Genomic DNA, 18,056 nt, shown 5'->3' with positions numbered 1-18,056 from the left:
GTGGTATCAACACAGAGATCATTTGCTAGAGGAGTGATTATTTTATTCATTAAATAACATTTGAATGACCCCTCCCTAACCATCGGCAACAGCTCAGGCCATCAGTGCTTCCTTAGCACAACACCAGAGCTCCCCCTTCCCAGGCACCAGAGCATTCAACAAGCCACACCTTGCCAGGGGTTCAGCACTGAGACCTAGCAACGTAGGGGAGGTGCCGCAATATCATCAACAGCCACAAGGGGGCAGAACAGAACAGATTTTTGTGTGGGTTTTTTTCCTGAGATGATTATTTTCAAAGGCTCCCCCTTTGAAAAATAATTTCCCTCTAGCTCTTCTCTGACATCCCCCCCTACACTGTTCTAGTCCTGGGCAGACCCCCACCAATCACATCAAAATGAAGATGGAGCTAGTCTGAGCAGCCCCAGAGCCGTTGCCACTAGATTTTAGCAGAGGCCAGTAAACAACTCCTTTGTGACCACAGGACGGTGTGAGTAAGTGCTAAAATGCAGGGGGGAAGGGTAGGGGAGAGAAACAGCCAATGATTTGAGCTGCCCAGAGGGGAGGCAGAGGCCACGCCAAGGCTCAAAAAGTGCTTGCTAAGAGGTTTTGCAGCTTTTCCTGGCAAAACTCTATTGCAGCTGCCCCTCCAAGAACTGGGGAGAAAGGAGCAGGCCCTCCAGAGCATCCCGGGCGATTGCGCCATCCAGGACTTGCCCCCACCCAATGACAGCAGCGAGCTGAGACTGTCGCCAGCTCAGATGGGGTCACTGGCACTATCTACACACCTGCCACAGAGAGGCAGCCATGCCGGGGGTGGGGTGGGCAGAAACATGGCAGCCCCAAGAGGGGAAGTGACTAATCATCAGGGAAGAACCCTGGGCCCCTCTCCAGCCTCTTTCACTGGAGAATCTCCAGGTCCTTTACTGTTGTCAATGGACTAAGCTACCCACACACAAGCCTGTGTGCACTGCCCCGCACCCTTTCAGAGGGGGAAACTGAGGCACGAGGCAGGGACAGGCACTTTGTCCAGGGTGATGCAGCCACTCAGCAGCAGAGCTGGGAATAAAACACCAGGTCTCCCAGCCCCTCCTTCCTCTGCGAGTCCAGCTATGACTGCAGCTGGGAGTGTGGGTTGGCTGGATGGAACTGCCCAAGCAGGGAGCAGCATTAGCTAAGCTAGGCTCACATAGGGAGACAGACAGGGAATCTGATTATCTTGGGAAGAGGCAGATGGGCCCTGCCCCAGAAGGAGACCTGTACCTCCCCACCCAGCCCCGCCCACAGGAGGGCGGCTCCCTCCTGCTCATCTTCATGTCCCATCTGGCCCAGCTCCCTCCTTGCTGGGGGAGGGGCTGGCTGGGGTACGGGGCAATTCTGCTCCTGGGGGTGCTGAAGCCTTCAGGCGGCAAGAAGTCAGAGCATGCAGCCCCTGATGGTCACTGAGGGAATCATAAGGTCCAAATCTTGGCGGTAGAGAAGAAGGGTTTATGAGAGTCTGTGTCTCCCGGGGAAGGGCAGTGGGAGCCCCTGCAACTGCTCCAGCAGTGTCTGGAGGTGTGGGGGGGAAAAAGCACTCCCCACTGCACAATCTGGGACCAGGAAACACCCCCTCCCAGCTGCTCCTCCATGCAGTCTGAGACCAGAGCCCCCTGCTGGCTACTCCCATTGCAGGCAGGGGAAAGAGCAGCAACAGCAGCCGCCACCCCGAAGGCACCATCTGAGGGTCTCATGCAGCGCATAAAACTTCCTCCAACTTCCAACTGCTCAGGGAAGGGAGTTCGGGTGGAGAGTCGGGGGCCATGGAGGCTGCTACAAGGGGAATGATTTCCTGAGCCAGCTCTGCTTCTGCCAGCTGTAGTGCCATGGCTGGGTCAGTGGGGTCCCATCAGGTGTGGGGAGCCAAGGGCGCTGGGGCGGCCCCAGAAGTCAGAGTCTGGTTGCTCAGTCGGAGCACACCACCAGCTTTCCCGAGATCTTCAGGTCATCGAAAGGCAGGAGGGCAAGGAGCTGTCAAGGCAAAGGACATGGAGAGATCAGGGTTAGTGCTGGAGAGGCTAGGGGAGAGCATGCTCCGCGGGAACTGACTGCATCTCAAGCCGGGGCCAACACAGCCCAGCCAGCCCAGGCACCCCAGGGGAAGTGCACAGCTAATGGGGGGTTAGTGCTGATGAGAGTACACAGCCCATTGCCATGCCGCTCTGAGCGAGGTGGGGACAGACAGGGCAACTGCAAGCTGCTGCTCCTGCCCTGAGCCCTACAGTGCTGCCTCCTGCACTGGCTCACCCACCATCTCCAACACTCCTGTCCCAGGGTCACAGCCTCCTCCCTGGACACCCCACCACGTGTTTCCTCACAGGAGAGCGCATGGTCAGACTCACGTCGTCATTGCCGTCGGCCAGGTCCTGGGCGGTCTCGTCTTCCATGTTCCTCAGCAGGGTGTCGGCCCCCGAATGGTACAGTATGGCTGCCATGGCAGCATCCTTCCTGCCCACGGCCAGGTGTAGCGGGGTGCAGCCGTTGTACATCAGGGCATCCACGTGGGCCCCCTTGCTGAGCAGGTACTGAACTGCCTCGCGGTCACGGCTCTCCACTGCCAGGTGCAGGGGCGTCTTCCCACTTGTGCCGTCCTGTAATCAGCAGTGCCCAGGGTGTTAGAATGGGCCCTGCTTTGTCCCACCCCTGCAGCTGCCAGCGTAGGGCACAGGGCGAGGGGATGGAACCCCGATGGGGCACACAGACTGCATCACAATGGGCACCTGCCACCAGCCTGCTGGCCCTGCCCCCTGCCTGCCACCAGGCAGATCTGGAGACTTCTCTCTGCTCAGGAGAACAGTGGCATGGAGCTGGGAACTCCACTTGGGAGTCTGGTGCCCACCAGGGCCCATGCCCCATCAAACCTGCTGCCACCTGGGGAACCAGCTTCCAGAAACTGGGAGGCTAGAGGGACTCCTCAGGATACTGATCTGGGGAAGGTGCACAGAGCAATACAGCTGGCAGTGCCAAGGCCCGCTGCCCTCACCCACCAGCCTGTGTACTACCTGGACGTTAATGTCAGCTCCACTCCGCAGCAGCAGTTTCATCAGCTGCAGGTTCCCCTTCAAGGTGCTGATGTGCAGACAGGCTAAGCCTGCGGAGGAGAGAGACCCAGAGGCAGCTATTATTGTACTGTATTCCTGTAGCGCCGAGGAGCCCCAGTTGCAGACCAGGGCCCCATTATCTAGTGCTTAGCACAAACACTGAACAAACAGACGGTTTCTGCGCCCATCACACGCCTACCCTGCAGCAATGGAGCCGGGCACTGCCTCTGGCACCCCTGCCTTGCTCCTCACCTTGCCAGTTCTGGAGCTGCAGGTCCTGCAGGCTCCTTCGAGACTCTGTGCTCTCCCCTGGCTCCTGCAGCAGCTGCTTGGCACACTGTAGGTTCTGCTGCTCGCAGGCCACGTGCAGAGGGGTATTGCCGTTGCGGTCTTGCAGGGCCAGGTTCACCCCATTGTGGATCAGTGCCCTCACCACGGTGGGCTGCTCAAGGTACACGGCCAGGTGAAGTGGGGTCTGTGGGCAGCAAGACAGTGAGGGGTCAGGGGCGGCATCGGGAGGACACAGGGATCCCACTGGTTGGGGTAGTTGGCAGGGGATGACAGCAAGGCCATCATGCAGTGGACCAATCCCAGCAGGGCCCATGGGAATAGCAGAAGCTACCAACCCCACAGCCTCCCCTGGGTAGGGGAAGTGGGAACACTGCAGACTTCACTCGGGGGGGAGGGGAGGGGAGGGGAAATGCAGGCAGCTCCACCCACAGGGGTGCTCATGTTGGCTTGGAACCTCTGATAACTATGGGGCTGCATATAGTGCCAGCCTGAGCGTCTGCATTTTCAGGGTCCTATCTGGGTACCCTACACACCAGCCAAAGGCAGCTGTCTCCATGACTTGCTTCAACCAAGGCACCCCAAATACCTACAGTGCTGACCCTGGGGGTGAGAGCATCACAGAACCCAGGGGGGCCCAGGCACTAGCCTTGAGGGTGTGAGGAACAAGGCCAGGGTCTGGGGAAACGGGGGTGTGGGGAATGGCTAATCTGGACAGGTTCACATGCCAGGCCATTCCTGAGGGCTGGCGGGGGATGACCTGGATTGGAGCGCGCGCACACGCACGCACCTGGAACAAGTCGTTCTGGATCTCGAGCACCTCCGTGGGCAGGTGGGTGATGCAGAAGAATGCCAGTGCTGGGAAGCTATGGATGATTGCCAGGTGCAGCAGCCTGCAGAGGAGGAGATGGGTCAGTGCTGCGGTTCCTACATGGCGCCAGCCTGTCACTCCCACACTGGTACCCCACAGAGAGAAACACTTCCATGCCCCCAGCCCTGGAGCTGGGAGAGGAACCCCTCAATGCCCACGCCACATCAGCCTGGCACGGACATACCCACCCAACCAGGGGAGCGGATCCCCAGGGTGCCCAATTCCTGGTGTCGGGCAGAAGGAAATGGAGCAGCTCCCTGCCAACATGCCACTTAGAGAAACAGGTTCAGTGATGGTGGGTTCACCGGCCTACACCCACTCTCCAAGCAGGCTCTCCCCAGCACAGGCCGGGTGGGCAGAGCAGCCCATTTGCAAGGGTGTTACCAGGTGACCCCCTTGCTCTTTGCTGCCCCCAACCATTCCCCACCTGAGCTCAGGACAGTCGTCCCCACTGCAGCCAGCCCGGGTGTCCCAGGCAGACACTCTAGATGGGCAAGCAGATTGGGGTCCACAGAGAGGCAGCCTGGGACAGATCGTGGGCAGAAGGGACCCCATTCATCCTAGGAGTCCAAAGAGCCTCACAGACAATAGAGGTCCCTCCCACCCCTTGCCAGCTCAGCAGCCAGAGAGGTAGCTAAGCAGGCCAGAGTGAATCCCAAGTCCTATTAGCAGAGTGAGGGGATCCTTAGGCCCCTGCAGAGCCCATGAGAGCTTAGCCCTCCAGCTCCTGTCCGAGACCCAGACCCAGTAACCCATAAAGACTCTCAGATGCAGGAAGGGTAGAGTCCTTCCTGCTGGGACACAAACCCAAGGGCCTAGGGAGCCTGGAATACATCCCCCAGACCCAGGGAGATGCTGCAGCAACAGAATCACAACCTAGTGCTGGCCAGCAGCTGGTAGGGGAATTCCACTCCCTCCCCCTCCCTGCAGCCACAGCACTTCTGCTTTCCTGGCTCAAGGGCAGGCAGCAGGGGCGTGGGACACAGCTCGGGGAGGGATCCAGGAGATTAGCTAAAGACCACCTGCCATTCTCTGGAGTCCCAGTGCTAGGACAGCAGCCAGAGCTGGATTCTTCAAATACCCTCATCCACTGAGCCAGGGTGATTTGCCCCGGCTCTGACTGCTCTGGGAATGAACTGGGCCAGGGGCCGCAGGAGGAGAGAGAAAAACCAGAACTGGATTCCCAGCCCCCCACACCCCAAATGGGAGCACCAGTGCTGGGTTAGGGGGCACGGCTGACCAGATGGAACTAGATCTACCAGGACTCAGCACCCGCCACTGTCTGCTAAAGCCGGCAGCCCCACCTAGGCCCAACTCTCAGCTCCCACAGAAATCTGCGCAGAAGACCAGAGCCCAGGGCCCCAGACACCAAGAGACACGTGTGAGATCCCACGAGCCGCACTCGTGCGAGTTTCACACCGGTCCTTGTCGCACCCTGAGCAGTCAGAACAAGAGTGAGACACTTGAAGGGAATTTCCAGCCCCGCACAGAATGCCTGTCATTACTTCAGCGCCAAAAGCCACCCCCAAGCAGAGCCATGAACCCCCTCCCAAGCTAAACCTGGCCCCCATCCCCCTGGCATCTGAGCACCTCCAAGGCATTTAAAGATAGAAACAGTAACTCCACTCTGTCTTCAAGGCCCTGCTCCCAGGCTGCGGGACGGAGAGCTGGGTTAGCGTGTACAGCGCGGGAGGGGGTGAGAATGAGGGGGTGGTTGCATGTGTGCTACAGGCTAAGTGAGAGGCAAGTTTTGCATTTCGTTCTGTTCACAGTGAGGTCTCTGATCTCCTGTGGGAGGCAGTTCCAGACTGAGGCCAGCTCCTGCCAGAGCTCTGGCTCCCACATGGTGCAGGACGGCCCAGTGGTGCGGGGAAAGCTGATTGCCAGGGGAGCTAGGCCCAACCTCAGGGAAGGCTCTGCACACCACCGCAGGGTCCTTGAACCGGACTCGGCATTCACTGCAGAGCAGAGGACCAGGCTGATGCAGTGGTGGGGATGGTGGCTTTGTTAGGGGCCCGTTAGCACCCGGCTCTCAGGGCAGGTGGCTTCACAGTGTGTTGCAGTAACAGGGCCAGGAACGGGCAAAGTAGTGTGGGGGGTCTCACTGGAAAGGACACAATCTTCTGGCTGGTTGCAGACGGGAGCGAGGGGGGAGCCACTTGGGCACTAACAGCACTGAGGAGTCCCAAAGTTATAGAGGAGGTGCCAGCAGTGCTCCGTCACACCTGGGCTCAGCTTTCACCAGCTGCGCCCTGTCCAGGTGCCACCACGGGCCAGGCATGGAGGAGCTGCTGTTCGCGAGTAAGATAAGGGGTGCTGCTCATTTACTGGGGGCACCTCAACCCGTCTGGTCTCGGCAGCTCCCCTAAGGGGACTACCGCAGGGTAAAGGCTGGAGTGCTGGGGCGCCCCCAGGGGAGGGCGTGGAAGGTGGAGGGACAAGTGTCCTGGATGACACACTGGGCTTGGTGACCGACGTGGCTGGTAAGGATGGAGGGAGGGACGGACTAGTTTGGTCTGGAGGAGTTCTACAGGGGGCGACTTTGGTGCCTTCTTCTGGGCAATGCTGGAAGCTTATCCCGACCTCATTGCTGAGCAGGGACAGAAGCTCGGGTCTGTCAGCAGCCAGGATCCAGGGGACCCCAAGCTGGTCCCCTTGCGGCAGAATGAGCAGCAGGAAGAGCCAAGCCAAGCGTCTGTGCCTTACTGCATTGCCCCGGGGGAAACCCCAGGTCACATGGGCATGGGGAATTCCCCCGCTGCACTGGAGGGAGTGGCCACCCACAGTTTGAGCAACAAATAGGGGTGGGGGAGGGGGCCAGGGCCCCCTGCACAGCTAGAGCTCCCAGCGTAGGGGGAAGAACAATTGACAGCTGTGCATGTGGGGCATTCAGCAAGGAAAATACCTACTGGAACCAGCTTCTGGTTGGGGGGGGGGGGGGGGAGAGCAAGGTTTCCACTGGACGGCACTGGAGGAAGGGGGGCTGTGGAGGCTGCTGGTCATGACAGAGGTGCATTGGCAGAGGTGTGTGTAGCTCAGCAGGCATGGCGGTGAAAGCATCTGGGCCCCATTTACCTAGCAATTGCACCATTACCAACACCAGGGAAAAGGCACTGGGGGACTACCAGGTAACCTCAGTGTAGACAAAGTCCTTGGTGGCTCCTGCAGCTGGGCTGGCCTCCCTCTCCATTTACCAGGGACAGCCCCTGATTCTATAAGCCAGCTCCCATTGCGTCCCTCCCAGTCCCCCTGCCTTCAGCAGGGCTATAGGCACGGCCTTGCTCCTATGCACTAGATAAGAAGTCCCAGCAGACGGACATGGGACTTTCCAGGGCAATTCTGACTGAACTTTAAACTTCTGCTGCTTTCACTTTTCAGAGCCAAACAACTCCCAGGGGACTGAGGCCAGGCCTGGCGTGAAAGTACATGGAGCCCTCTGCAATTCCTACCAAGCCAATCCACACCCACAGGAATCCCCCACCCCCCTAAAACACATGCACCACGTCATACCCAGAACTGGTAGCCGGGGAAAGGTGGGCCAGTCACACGCTTAAGGCTGAAAACCCAAGTCTGTTGATCCGCCCCCAGCTCTCAGTAGAACGGTTTGGGTTTAACGCAACTGCGCTGCATGACCCTGGCCGAGTGAGGGGACTCACCTTCCCTGCCTGTTAAACAGGGAATACGACTGCCCCACCTTTAAAGCCCTGTAGAGTTCTTTGAGATCTGCCTTGTAAAGGCAATAGGGACATGCAGTGGGTTGCTAGTCTTGCTGAATCAGTGCCTGGGACTTTCACCGGGAAGTTGGTGCCATCCAGGACATGCCTAGTTGGGAGTATTTTCCCTCCCCCTGCACTCTGTCTCCCAGAGTCTCATTTCTGCATTTTTTTCCCCCTTTATGCCTGTTTCAGGAAGTCAAGGACTGCCACATGATCGAGATCCCAACTGTCTCAAGTCCTCCGCGTGCAGAACCAGAGCTGAGGGATGAGCCAGCGGCATGAGAGATTGGTGTCTCGGCCCTGTTACAGAATGAGGCGTCATGATGATGCAAGTGAGGGGTCAGGATTATGTTGTGCCAAAGTGGAAACCCCCTGACCCTGATAAGCGTGAGGCATGGAGGCCTCAGCCTTGTTTACGTTTTCCTAGGCCTCAATATTGCTAATGATGACCATACAGCTCCAAGAATACCACTGGCCTGGCCAGCTGCCTCATCCCACAGCCAAGAGGACAAGACCCAAACTCACACCTGAGGAAGAACTCTATGTAGCTGGAAAGCTTTTCTCTCTCCCCAACAGAAGTTGGTCCAATAAAAGATATTTCCTCACCCACCTTGTCGCTAATACCCTGGGACCGACATGACTACCACCACAATTATTAACATAAAGAAGACTTTTTTGCCAAGCAGTTGAAGTTGCCAAAAAAAAAAAAAAACCCACACACTTAACACAAACCCCAAAAGCAAGGAAATGGGCAGGCAAGCCACCAGCAAAATATACCCTCTACTCCTTCACCTGCAGGCATGTGCCTTCTCATTGCCACAGCTACCAGACACTGCACCCTTAACTCTGCCCCTTTCACCCTTCCACCAGCTTATTCTGCCCCCAGCACTAGCAGTTGTGGATGATTGATGTAGTAGGCTGTTGCATTGGGAAAGGGGTGTGTGCAGGAGGGCAGTTAAGGGGGCTGATGGAACTGCAAAGGGCGATGGTAGTGTGGCCCCGTGGATAGGTCATTCAGACCTGCCACCAGTATGCTAAGTGATCTCGGGCAAGGGGACCCTTCCCCTTCCTCAGCCTCCATTTCCTCTCGTACCATTTGTTTCCCTGGTCTATTGAAATTGCCAGCTCCGTGTTTGTCCCGGGGCCCTGTTGTGTTAGGCACAATCTCAGTTGGGGCCTCTAGGTTCTATTGCAGCAGAAATAATAATATTGTAATGAACTAGTCAGACAGGCAAAGAGAGAACGCAGATGCAAACATACATTCATCACCACCCTCTGCTGCAGGGGATCCAGAGCACTCAGCTGTGGGTCACAGCATCTGTACTGCTCCCTCATGGGGATCTGAACCCATGAGCAGCTAATGGAGATTATTTTTAGCTGAACTGGGAGAGACCCAGTTGGAGCAGGAGGGTCAGAGTTCTATTCCCGAGAATCTCCCAGGGGGCTCAGCATGCAGCACAGCCACTGCTGTAACATGGTGGATGGTCCTGGATCAATTACAACACAGCCTGACACCACACACAGCTTTGGATGGTTCTACACCCTGCTCCAAGCAGCTCATGGACCCGAAAGAGGGAAAAAGCAGAGAGAGGATGACTTGAGAACTATGGCTTCTACGCTTGGGGGGACAATCCCAATCACATGGCAAGAAAAGCTTTAGCATCCCCACAGATTCACTGCGGTTAGAGTAAGGGACTAGGATCCTGGGCTCTGTTCCCACTTCTGCCATTGACTTGCTATCAGACCTTGGGGAAACACTTAGGCTTTGTGCCTCAGTCTCTCCCCTCCAAGAAATGGGGTTGGTAATGCAGACCCCGATCTGGGAGGGGCTGGGAATCTTAATTTATTCCCATTCGTAAAGGGCTTTGAGATCCCTAGTCAGGTGGCACTGCCCTGCAGTCCCATCCATCCACTCCGCCTACAAGTATCCAGAACAAGGGATCAAACAGCTGACATTATTTGTTCTATATAACTGCCATCCCCACCCCTGCTTCCTGCCCACACATTAAAGAGAAAATTCACACTCTTCTCCCTGCTCTCTCCCAGCAGAGGCATGGGAAATCATGCAAATACCAGTGTTTGCAGTAAACACTTAAATGTTCATGGGAGGAAAGGAGGAAATAGAGCCAGCAGCAGGAAGATTTGGAAAACAGAGCACACATTCCTGAGGAGAGCAGCAGGGGAATTCCAGTTATCCTGTTCTCCCTTTTAACCTGCCCTGCTAACCCCTTCCTCCGCGAACAGAAACTGAACAGCAGGAACCTTTACCACACAACTCTGCCAATGCATCTCACACCTGACCTACAGCATCTCTGCTATTGCAGTCCTGGGCTCCCCACCAACAGCCCTGATGGCCCACCTCACTTCTGACCCACAGCCTCTGCCCTCCCCACCATTCCAGCCCTGAGCTCCCCACACACATTTCTGCCAATGTCCTTCAATCACTATCCTCCAGTTTCAACAGCAGGAGATGGTTTGGGGTGAGAGAGAAGACAAGCATGGGATAAAGGCGAATGGAAAGTTCCCTGCTAGAGGCAAGGCCCAGGCATGAAAAATCCACTCACCCAGGAAAGTGGGAATCTCTCCTGGGCGAATGCTTCAATCTCTGCACAGTCTGAGCTACCATTAAAAATACCCACATCTCCAGCTTTTACAGCTGTGACATGTGACCAATGCAATGACATCTGAAGAGAGACAGCGCCAGTGCTGCTGCCAGTGTTGGGGGAAGGGGTATTGCCACCCTGGCTGGAACCTGGAGGCCAAACCATCAGAGCAGAAGGCTCTTTGTGTATGAGTGGGTCCTGTGGGAAAGGCCAAACACTCCTGAGTACATTCCAGGAAGGAGGAGGAGGAGAGTCAGCTAGGGAAATGGAAGCAGGAGGCCTCTTTATGGCCTTCTTATGGGGAATAGGATCCCTCCCTTCTACCATCCCAAACCCCACACAGGGACAGACTTTTTAAGGCCATTACAATCTATGGGAGGGGGAAGCACCCCAGAATAATAGAGGAGAAAAGGAGTGAAAAATGGATGTACAAGCACCACAGGCTCAGACTGGGCTAACCTTCCTCACACTGAATGGTACCCTACTCTGTGGGCAGCCCCACTGAAAACAACAGGATGACTCAAGCGTGCTACCCAACATAAGGGTGGCAGAACCTGGCCCAGGGAAGCCCCATTAGATCCCATCCAGGATTGTTCCCTGTTGCAGATTTACTAACCTTTTGTTTGGTTTTAAGCCTAGTTAAGCCTAGAGCTGGGAGTGTCCCTTCTAAACAAGGGCAGCTGGCCTCTTGAATCCCCTACACGTGCAGCCCAGAGCACATGAAGCAGCAGTGGAACGTGCAGTCTAGTGATTCCCTAGGTGAATGAGTTAGCTGGACATGTGATCGACCTCATATAAAGACACTGGCACCTCTGGCTCCAGACTGCTCGAAACGAGAGAAAGTTACGTTCCCAACACCAAACCCCACCGGAAGGAGATATTCTGTGTTCTGTCTGACCAGCCGAAGAGTCACCTGTTAGAATCATAGACGATAGAGGTGGAAAGCCCTGTTTGACCATCCAGTCCTGCAAGGGCCAGGGAAGGATTGGTCTCTAATATTCATTTATTACAGTTTGATTTTGAGCTACTGGGGCTTCTAAACCATCCCTTGGGAGCTGATCTTAGCCTAATATGTCCCAGTGTCTGGAAGCTTTTCTGTGATTCAGCTTAAATCTCCATTTGCTTAATTCCAACCCATCCCCTCCTGGGCAGCAATGTCCTGCGGAGAATGGCAAATTCACACATCTTCCCCCGGTCATCCCATAGCCAGGCTTTTTAAATCTTTCCCCATAACTCAGTCCTCCTGACCCTTCTTTACTTGCCCTTCTTTGAACTCCAACTAGCTTGCCCAGGGTTTTCCCGGCGCCAGTGATTCTTTTCCCTCTTTTGAACATACTGTGGTGTGAAACTGAATGGCACAATCAGTACTATGAACGCCCTCCTGGAGGGGATGAGTGAGCGATAGCGTAGGAGCAGTGACTTTGAATGTGCACAATCTCGCCCATGCTGCTGCAAGAACACGGCTTCAGGACAGCACAGTAGGCCATGTGCTGGCAGCTGGTCTCTTGCCTTCAGTCACTGTGGGGAGCTGCTGACCTTGCCTCATCTCTGAGACACTCAGCGGGGGGCCTAGGGCACACGGTGATTACTGAACAGTTGAAAGCAGCCCAGAGCTAAACATCCCAGGCAAAGCAAGAAAAATGCCCATCAGCCTTAGCCACCACCACCCATAGAGAAGACTAGAACTGCATCTCCCCTGGGACTGGAATGTGGATTAACTCATGCACCCACTTTGATCCCTTGTTATCAACCCTCAGTCACCAGCACGTGATTTCCCAACACTAACTGCACTTCGGGGGAGGAAGTGAGGCTTCCCCTCCTCCTCTGAGACACCACACAGACAGACCTCGGCGCGACCAAAATAGCTCTGGCCCCACGCTGAGCCTGTTTCCCAGGCAGCGGGCTGAGCTGGGGACCCCTGAGCTTTGCCCAAGTGAGGGGGCTGCAGACACCACACCCCTACTTTGAAGATAGGGGCTGCCACCTGCTCTTGCATATGGAGGCGAACCCTGTGAGCACTAGGGCTCCCATCATGCAGTGGGGCCTGGTTACTCAGGGCAAGGTGGAGCATTGCAGGCTGGGATATGTAGTCTATTCATCCAAATGTAATTGGAGATTTCCAATAAACCCACCTGTGTTGGAGGTATAGGCCTCCGCCTGGTGGAACTCCAGGGGCCATGTTTTGGCTGCCCCGGAGTATTAGCCCAAGAGGGTGAGAACGGGAAGAGGAAATACCTTTGACTTGGAACACATGGGGGAAACTGAGGCATGAACTCCATGCCAGTGGATCCACTTCATCTCTACAGGCGTGGGGAAAGCAGTCAGCATCACTTTATTAGTGGTGGTGCAGGGGTTGCCCAGAGCAGGAATGTGAATGAAAATCCTCTCTCATCCCCCATTAAAAACAACGGGCAGCCTGTTCCACTCTCTTTCTGCAGCTCCCTGGTGAGGGCAAGAGGCAGGGAGTTTCTCCAAGTCACTCCCTAAGAAGAGGGTGAGTTCATTAGGAGCCCAGGACACAAATAAAGCATTACTTTCTGGCCTGCCCAGAGCCAGCCAGACCTTTTCCAGGCTGGAAAACCCCTCTCCAACTTCCACAGAGAGTCAGTCCCCTGGGATCCAATTTAGCAGAGACAAACTGTCAGTTCAAGAGGAGAAGCCGGACATTACCAGGCAGAGGATAATGCTGGCATGCCTGGGAGCAGCCCACCACAGGAGCACGTCTCCTGCCATGTCAAACAACCCCCAGCTAGAGCTCAGCCAACATCTCTCTGTCCTGGCTTGTAGCCCCCTGCTATTCCAGAGATTGAGTCTAATCTCACCCATCCAGTTCTGCTAACACATCTCAATCCTGACCCACAATCCTCCTTGGCATTCCTCATTCCTGACTGCAGTACTTCTTGCTAGTCCAGTCCTTGAATACTCCCACCCCACAACTTTGCTGATCCCTCACTCCTGACCTGCAGCATTCCTACTATTCCAGCTTGGCCAATATACCTCAATCGTGACCTGCAGCCCCCCTGCTATTCTAGTCCTGGCATCTCCAAACCAGAAACTATCAGTTATGCAGTAGATTTTGTAACTCAATCAAATGTCCACCAAGGATTAGGCAGAGGCCTAACTCATTTCACTTGTGATCAGACCCATTTCTCCAGGGCAGGCTGGCTAACACGTTAACCCCTCCTGCCTCATCAGAACCCCTTCTTGTTTTCAGAGCAGAGCTGGTTCAGTTCTGCAGGCACAGTTTTGGCTCCCAATCTACATCAATTACACCCTTTGAAGCATGTTTCCATGAGAGGCTCCTGATGGGATTTCAAGTGGCCAGTAACAAGTTCATCTCTGTCTCCACTGATGAACTTTCATCACAACTGTCAGACTGACGACAGAGCTCCCGATGACCCATAAGAAAGTGCATTGCAGGAAAGACACTGGACATCCAACAGCACATTCTACCCCCACCAGACCATGGATGGTTCACCCACTCAGGATCAGGGACTGAATCAACACAGACAGCTGAAGAAACAGGAACTACTAGCTCTAAACCCTGGACTTTTGTGTTCATAATTAGAATGGTTACAAGGAAGTGCTATTGCTCAATGAACCTTCTGAGAAATAATCACCGGAGGTTCTAATGCTAGCCCAGGCCCTGCCTCACGGGATGAATTCAAGCAAGGCATGTGATGGGAAAACTGAAATTCTCCTCTTGCTGCTCCTGGGCAATCTACAATCAGAAACAGAAGAGGCCTATTGGGTCATCTTCTCTGCCTCCCTAGAACAACAAAAAATAACCCTGGGCCCTGGCCCCTTTCATTCATCCATTAAGCCTTGTAAGTATTATTAGCCTCGTTTTACACACAGAAAAACTGAGAACACAAGGGAGGTGCTGAGCACTTGTACCCACTGAGTTCAACTGGAATTGTGAGTGCTCAGCACGCGGCCCAGGTGCGTCGGGAATAGCATGCAGGAGTCCAGCCTCACTGCTCTAAACACTACACCAGGGGTCGTCAACCTTTCAGAAGTGCTGTGCCGAGTCTTCATTTAGTCACTCTAATTTAAGGTTTCGCGTGCCAGTAATACATTTTAACGTTTTTAGAAGGTCTCTTTCTCTAAGTCTATAATATATAACTAAACTATTGTTGTATGTAAAGTAAATAAGGTTTTAAAAATGTTTAAGAAACTTCATTTAAAATTAAATTAAAATGCAGAGTCCTCCGGGACCGGTGGCCAGGACCCATGTAGTGAGTGTGCCACTGAACATCAGCTTGTGTGCTGCCTTCGGTACCTGTGCCATAGGTTGCCTACCCCTGCACTACACACTCCCTCTCAGAGTTAGGGTCTAGGGATCTAACCCAGGAGTTCAGACTCAGTTCCACTTCTCTAAGCACTAACTCACAAAGGCCTCCCCATAAGTAGCAGACACCCCCCCACACACACACTCTCTTTGAAGATTTCCTGTTTTAAATTGCACTAGCAATCTAAAGGAGAGGGGGAAAGAGAGAGCACATGCACTAGTACAGCTGCAGCCATTTGCAGAGCTCTGGAAAGCTGCCTCCTGTCTAGAGGGAGCGAAAAGTGACACCATTGGTTAATTGCTTCTCCAGTTAGTAGAAGGTTTATGATGGGGTCTGATGCCAGTATGACAAGCAACAGGTTCAGGCACCTTACAAGATGGAACCAGATAATTCAGCAGAAGCCTCTCCAATGGATTCCATCTCCTAGACACAGTGCGGAATGGAAAACAATGATCCCCTGGCACACACCAAAGTCACAGCATGTAGGGCTTGTCTAGATGAGGAAATCTTCCATCAACCTAGCACAGTCTACACCCGGGAATCAGATTAGGTCAAACTAACTACGGTGCTGTGTGGAAATTTTCACAGCACCGCATGACAGCTCAATCTGATTTGTAAGTATAAACTAGGCCTTAGAGAGGCTAATAGCACCTAAAGCTGTAACAGGGGAGTAGAAGGGATACAGGGTTAGGCAATTGCCTCTTTAGGTGCACAAAAATTCCTTACAAACTGAATCAGCTTCAGCCACAGAACCTGCAAAGGCATTTTAGGTCTAGGAATATGAGCTACATGTTATGCTGTAGCCAGTTTACCCATATACCCCCAACATGGTTCAATCCAGCTGCATAGAGGGAACTGAAGTGTTTCATAATCAGGTTTTCTCCAACATAGCGGATTTGGTCACGTGGCTACAACCTAAAACAGCCTGTGCAGGTGAGTCATCTCCCTTGCTGCCAGAGCTTTGGGCTTTTGAGTTTTCACAGGTGAAAAGATTTTTGTACATGGAACCTGCCTCCCATTTTCCTGGCAGCCACAAAACAAGAAGAAACTCAGCTTCTCACTGTCACATGTATTTCTGTATCATTCCAACCACACATCCCATCCAGACCCCTAACTCTGTCTGCATGTCCCACAGCTCAGATCTGAGAAGTAAATGGATTTGTGCAATTTCTTTTTCTCTCTGCTTGTTCCATTTGATCTAGCCCAGTCTTAGATTAATTGTTAAATACCGGGCACATTTCACTAAAGACATACAGCTTCTTATCTCTTGGTGTCAGACTCAACCAATGCCAGGCGGGGAGGGAAGGCTGGGGAGGGAATGGGACACAGAACCGCTCACCTCTGAGGCACTAGTGTCAATGAGACTGCAGAACAGCAGTGGCTGGGAGTCATTTGCATGTAATGGCTGTTTGGTGGCCCTGTGTGAGGTGAGCTGCTCAGTTCCCAAGGGACAAGTGTCCACATCACAGCCACCACCACAAGCAGGACTAACTGGCTCCCTTGCTCTCAGAGGCCAAGGACGGATGGGGCCACAGAAACTAGTTTCCCCTCCCTATGGTATCCCTCCCGGGCCTGGGGGCGAGCAGCACTAGCCACAAGGTCACTCACGTGTCGCCATCCTCCGAGATGTAGGTGAGCGCCTCCAGCTGCTGCTGGCTGAGCCCCTCCAGGGCTTCTGCTTCCTCCTCGGGGAGCTGCCCCAGCGCGGCCAGGGGCTCGGTCAGGGAGGCCGAGCCGTAGGAAGAGTCGATCCTCTCCTCCGCTTCCAGGGTGTCTGCTCCCTCTTTGCCCAGGGGGCCGGAGTCCTTCTGCAGCGTGTCCCCGAGGCCCGGCGGGTGCTCCCCTTCCTCCGGCGGGCCGGGCAGGGAGCGGATGGAGGGGATCGAGTAGATGCCCGAGTCATATTGCCCTTCTTCCAGCTCCGAGCTCTCCTTCCTCTCCGAGCCCCGCGTCCCAGACATGGTGCGGGGGCAGCGGGCGCGCAGTGGGGTCGCTCACCCCCCAAGCACCCGGCGGAGGGGGCAAGAGTCTGCGTCAACGAGAGGGCGCGGGGGGGGGGCGCTGGATCTCGGACAGGAGCGGGGGGAAGCCGGGCTGGGGGTGCAAAGGGGGAGCCGGGGCCGGGCTGGGGGGTGCAAAGGGGGGGATCTGCAGCGGGCTTGAAGGGGAGGCGGGACCAGGGAGGGGGCGCTTAGAGGCCTGGCCGGGGCAGGGTCCTTGGCCGGAAGGCGAGCAGGGGCCGCGGCGGTGTCATGCCCGGCGGGCGGGCGAGCCGGAGCCGAATGGAGACGCTGCCCGGGCCGAGCGCAAACCTAGCTCGGTCTGAGCCCGGAGCCCCGCCTCCCCTAACCCGGAAGGCGCTTCCCTCCTGAGCCAGTGTCAGCCCGCGCCACGCCTCGCTGGCCCCGGCAGCTGCCGGGCGGGATTCCCCCGCCACCGACACGCCCCTGGCAGCCCGTCACGCTCCCTGCTGCCAGGCCACCCCACACACGGCGCTGGGCACCCCTCCCCGCCCAGAGCCAGAGGGATCTCTCTGTGCTGCCCCCACCCCCACTGCCAGGAGCCAAGCTGCTAATATCCGTCGCCCCCCGAGCTTGCAGGGCTGTTTCCATGCGAAGATTAACATGGGAGGGGGCGTCCTTTGTGACTCTGGGCAGTGTCCGGCCTGGGACGTGGCTGGCTCCAGAGGTGGACAGCTTAGCACGCAGCCCCTTAAGGGGAAGGGCAAAACAAACAACTCAATTGATTAGACTCTGCCTGTTGGTATGCATACTTCCACCTTTTCATGTTCTCTGTGTGTATAAATATCCCCTGTCTGTGTGTTCCATTCTATGCATCCGAAGAAGTGAGCTGTAGCTCACGAAAGCTCATGCTTAAATAAATTTGTTAGTCTTTAAGGTGCCACAAGTACTCCTCTTTTTTTTTAACACTGAGTAAGCCTCTCAGGTGCCACCAGGACTCCTCGTTAGGTTTTTTTTAGAAAGCTTCGGCTTGCGTCCCCTCCCCGCGGCTGCCTAAATTTGTGTGCGTGCGGCTCGGGGTGAGAGAAAATCCGTGTGAGTGTGAAAGATGCTCCCTGGGCCCGAGATGTTTTTACCCAGCCAGTTCCCAGCTGTGGGTTGCGTTTGTTAAGCTGTTCTGGGCCTGCCTCCTCCCCCTGGTGATGATTTTGGGCTCCTTAAATAACACCCGTCCGCGGTAGAGTGAGC

The 18,056-nt window shown here is 55.2% G+C and overlaps 1 protein-coding gene across 1 annotated transcript; it reads right to left on the bottom strand.

Moving 5' to 3' along the window:
- Positions 1-26: 26 nt before the first annotated feature.
- On the bottom strand, positions 27-17,248 carry NFKBIE (NFKB inhibitor epsilon). The gene is made up of 6 exons (XM_039532672.1): positions 16,456-17,248; positions 4,156-4,258; positions 3,330-3,552; positions 3,039-3,127; positions 2,379-2,627; positions 27-2,007 (listed from the first exon to the last, which is right to left on the bottom strand). The coding sequence occupies exons 1-6, from the start codon at positions 16,806-16,808 to the stop codon at positions 1,942-1,944; spliced, it is 1,083 nt and encodes a 360-aa protein (XP_039388606.1). The 5' UTR covers positions 16,809-17,248; the 3' UTR covers positions 27-1,941.
- Positions 17,249-18,056: the final 808 nt, after the last annotated feature.

This window comes from Mauremys reevesii, linkage group 3, assembly GCF_016161935.1.
Source record: "Mauremys reevesii isolate NIE-2019 linkage group 3, ASM1616193v1, whole genome shotgun sequence".
NCBI lineage: Eukaryota > Metazoa > Chordata > Testudines > Geoemydidae > Mauremys > Mauremys reevesii.
Note: the sequence above shows the minus strand (reverse complement) of the source record. Positions and strands in the feature narration are given on the sequence as shown.

What these genes read in the sequence shown, in the direction of transcription:
- NFKBIE (XM_039532672.1), bottom strand. Translation starts at nt 16,808, where the DNA reads ATGTCTGGGACGCGGGGCTCGGAGAGGAAGGAGAGCTCGGAGCTGGAA. An exon ending in ATCTCGGAGGATGGCGACAC is followed by an intron (nt 4,259 to 16,455) that starts GTGAGTGACCTT and finishes CCTCCTCTGCAG; the next exon opens with GCTGCTGCACCTGGCAATCA. An exon ending in TGGCCGACGGCAATGACGAC is followed by an intron (nt 2,008 to 2,378) that starts GTGAGTCTGACC and finishes TTGCCTTGACAG; the next exon opens with CTCCTTGCCCTCCTGCCTTT.